This window comes from Carlito syrichta, unplaced genomic scaffold (assembly GCF_000164805.1).
Source record: "Carlito syrichta isolate Samal-C Ts95f unplaced genomic scaffold, Tarsius_syrichta-2.0.1 Scaffold123576, whole genome shotgun sequence".
Lineage (NCBI taxonomy): Eukaryota > Metazoa > Chordata > Mammalia > Primates > Tarsiidae > Carlito > Carlito syrichta.
This window is the reverse complement of record NW_007067672.1, coordinates 170,085-172,403: the sequence shown is the minus strand read 5'-3', so window position 1 is coordinate 172,403 and position 2,319 is coordinate 170,085. Positions and strand designations below refer to the sequence as shown.

The following is a 2,319-nucleotide window of genomic DNA, read 5'->3' as shown; positions in this document are numbered from 1 at the left end:
TGAGCCACCACACTCGGCCAGAAGACAGTTTTTAAAAGAAAGAGCTCTGGTAAGGAAAACAATCATGCCTTGAGAATGTAAAATAATATCAGAAGCCAAGAGAAAATTACAAGCTGAGATAGAAAAGGGTAGCATCGGGCAAGCAGGTCCCTACAACCCAAAGGTGGGTGCTGGGACCGTGGGGTGTGGGCCAGGGAGATGTGAATCACATTTTGTTTTCCAGAAGCTGCTGCCTCAGCCCACCATAGGCTTCCCTCCTGGTGGAGATGCCAACCCACCTGGCGGAACCCATCTGCAGTGGCAGCTGCACCTGGTCTGCAGAAGTCGCCCTCATCTGACTGGCGGGCAGAGTTTCAGGGCCCTAAAAGTGGCGGTAGGAAAATGTATGTGGTGGGTGGGGAAGCGTGAGGCCTTTTCGGGGTCTGACATAATCATTTTGTGGAGGTGCTGAGGTTGGTTAGCTACCAGAAGGGGCACCCACAAGAAGAGGAGGTATCTAGACAGCCACCTGCAGCCAACACCAGAGCCTTTAGCAGCTGGGAGGAGGTGGCTGGGTCAAGGCTCTTGTCCTTGGCCACCCACCCAAACCCTCAGGGTGTGTTTCCTGGGGGAACCACTGAAGCAGAGACAGAGACCTGGAGAGCTGTGGGCATGGGGCAGCTACAGTGGAGTCCCGGCCATGGAGGTGCATCTGTGCATCTGAACCCTAGCTGTAGGCACAGAGTGGCGGCAGTAGCACTTGGACATCCAGCACACTGTCTGGCGTTGGTGACAGCAGCAGGGGAGAGGAGAGGGGACAACTGGAGTTCTCAGCATCCTGTCTGAGGGGCTGTGGGGTCCACCTTGCTTCTAGGGTGGGTGGCCTCCGGGGTTGCCTGTTGGACAATACAGATACCCAAGGAGGAGGGATCAAGAGATAGCACTTCTCTGGAGAGACCTCACCTGTGCCCCAAGCTGCTGAACAGCTGATGGCCACCAGCCTGTGTGCCCGGACAGAGAGACTAGAAGGGGCTCAGGCTCTGGGGTCTTTGCTGATACAGTCTGAGTCAGATCCACACCCCACACGGGGCCGATTTAATCTCTTGATAAAAATTGTTCCTTGTTATTTTAGATTCAGGGAGATACAAGTGCATGTTTGTTACACAAACATATTGTTTAGTGATGGGGACTGGGTCACTCTCCTCAGATAGTGAACATTGTACCCAATAGGTAATTTCTTTTGTTTCTTTTCTTTTCTTTTTGGTTTTTTTTTTTTGAGTTGGAGTCGTACTCTGTCATCCAGGCTGGAGGGAAGTGGCACACTCCCGGCCTCCCTCCCAAGATGTGAGGAGGCCTGGGGCCTGGATAGGCCCACCATCACTCACTGACCTGGCTGTCAAGGTCTGGGATGCGGCCACTGCAGCCACATCCCCTGCCCCTGGGTCACACAAAGGAAAAGAAGATGAGAGACAGAAACACAGGCGGCGCAGAGGATGCGGGTCGTGGGCATCTTGAGAGGTCGGTGGCTGAGCCGTGGGGCACATGGGCGTTGTTTCACAGTCCTCCCTCGAACTTATCACCACACGGAAGTGCTGATTCTGAGCTGAGTGTGGTGGCCACAGACGATGAGTTCTTATGACTAGAAGCAGATGCTGGGTCCTCACGCCTCCAGTGCCTCTCGCGACTGAGGAGGGTGGAAGGCTGCAAGGTGCTTGAGCTTTGGGTGCCCTATTTCGGAAGCATCATTCTTGCCAAGCTTGCAGGGGGAGGAAGAAAGGCAACCGAGCTCCAGGCCTGGTTCCAGAACTGGCTAAACTCCTGAAGCCTCAGTTTCCCACCTGCAGATATAAGGAACAGCACTGCCTTGGCCAGTTCGTGGAGGACGCATCCTAACTAACTACAAAGATGATCTGGTACAGAGTACTTGCCACACGCAGGCGCTATTTCCCTCACGCCTCCTGTCAGGCCAGGGAAGGTGTGAACTCCTGCAGGAAGGTTTTTGATGAGCTAGAAATACCACAACGGTGATCTGGTGGGTGCCATCTAGCCCAGCAGCTGCTAAAGCTTCAGTAGCGGATGGACGCGAAACCACAGGGCAAAGGCCAACAAGCGGCAGGTGAACCTTGCACTAGAAAGTTAATCGCCTGTCGCTCTGCTAGTGCCCGGAACTGCTGGTCCTGTGCCCAGATCCTTGGCAGGGGTCTCCTTCTGCCCATAATGGACACTGCTATAGACTGAGTCACACAAAAGAAAAGAAGATGAGCCGGGCTCGGTGGCTCAGCCTGTAATCCCGCGCCTTTGGGAGGCTGAGGTGAGTGGATTGCCTGAGCCCACGGGTTC

The 2,319-nt window shown here is 54.4% G+C and overlaps 1 protein-coding gene across 1 annotated transcript in view; it reads right to left on the bottom strand.

Annotated features, from left to right (window-relative positions):
- Nucleotides 1-706: 706 nt before the first annotated feature.
- POLN (DNA polymerase nu) overlaps nucleotides 707-2,319 on the bottom strand; it is a 141,195-nt gene continuing 139,582 nt past the window's right edge. Inside the window, 3 exon segments of the mRNA XM_021707722.1 lie at nucleotides 707-875; nucleotides 1,369-1,417; nucleotides 2,102-2,206. Coding sequence (XP_021563397.1) covers nucleotides 707-875; nucleotides 1,369-1,417; nucleotides 2,102-2,206 — 323 coding nt within the window.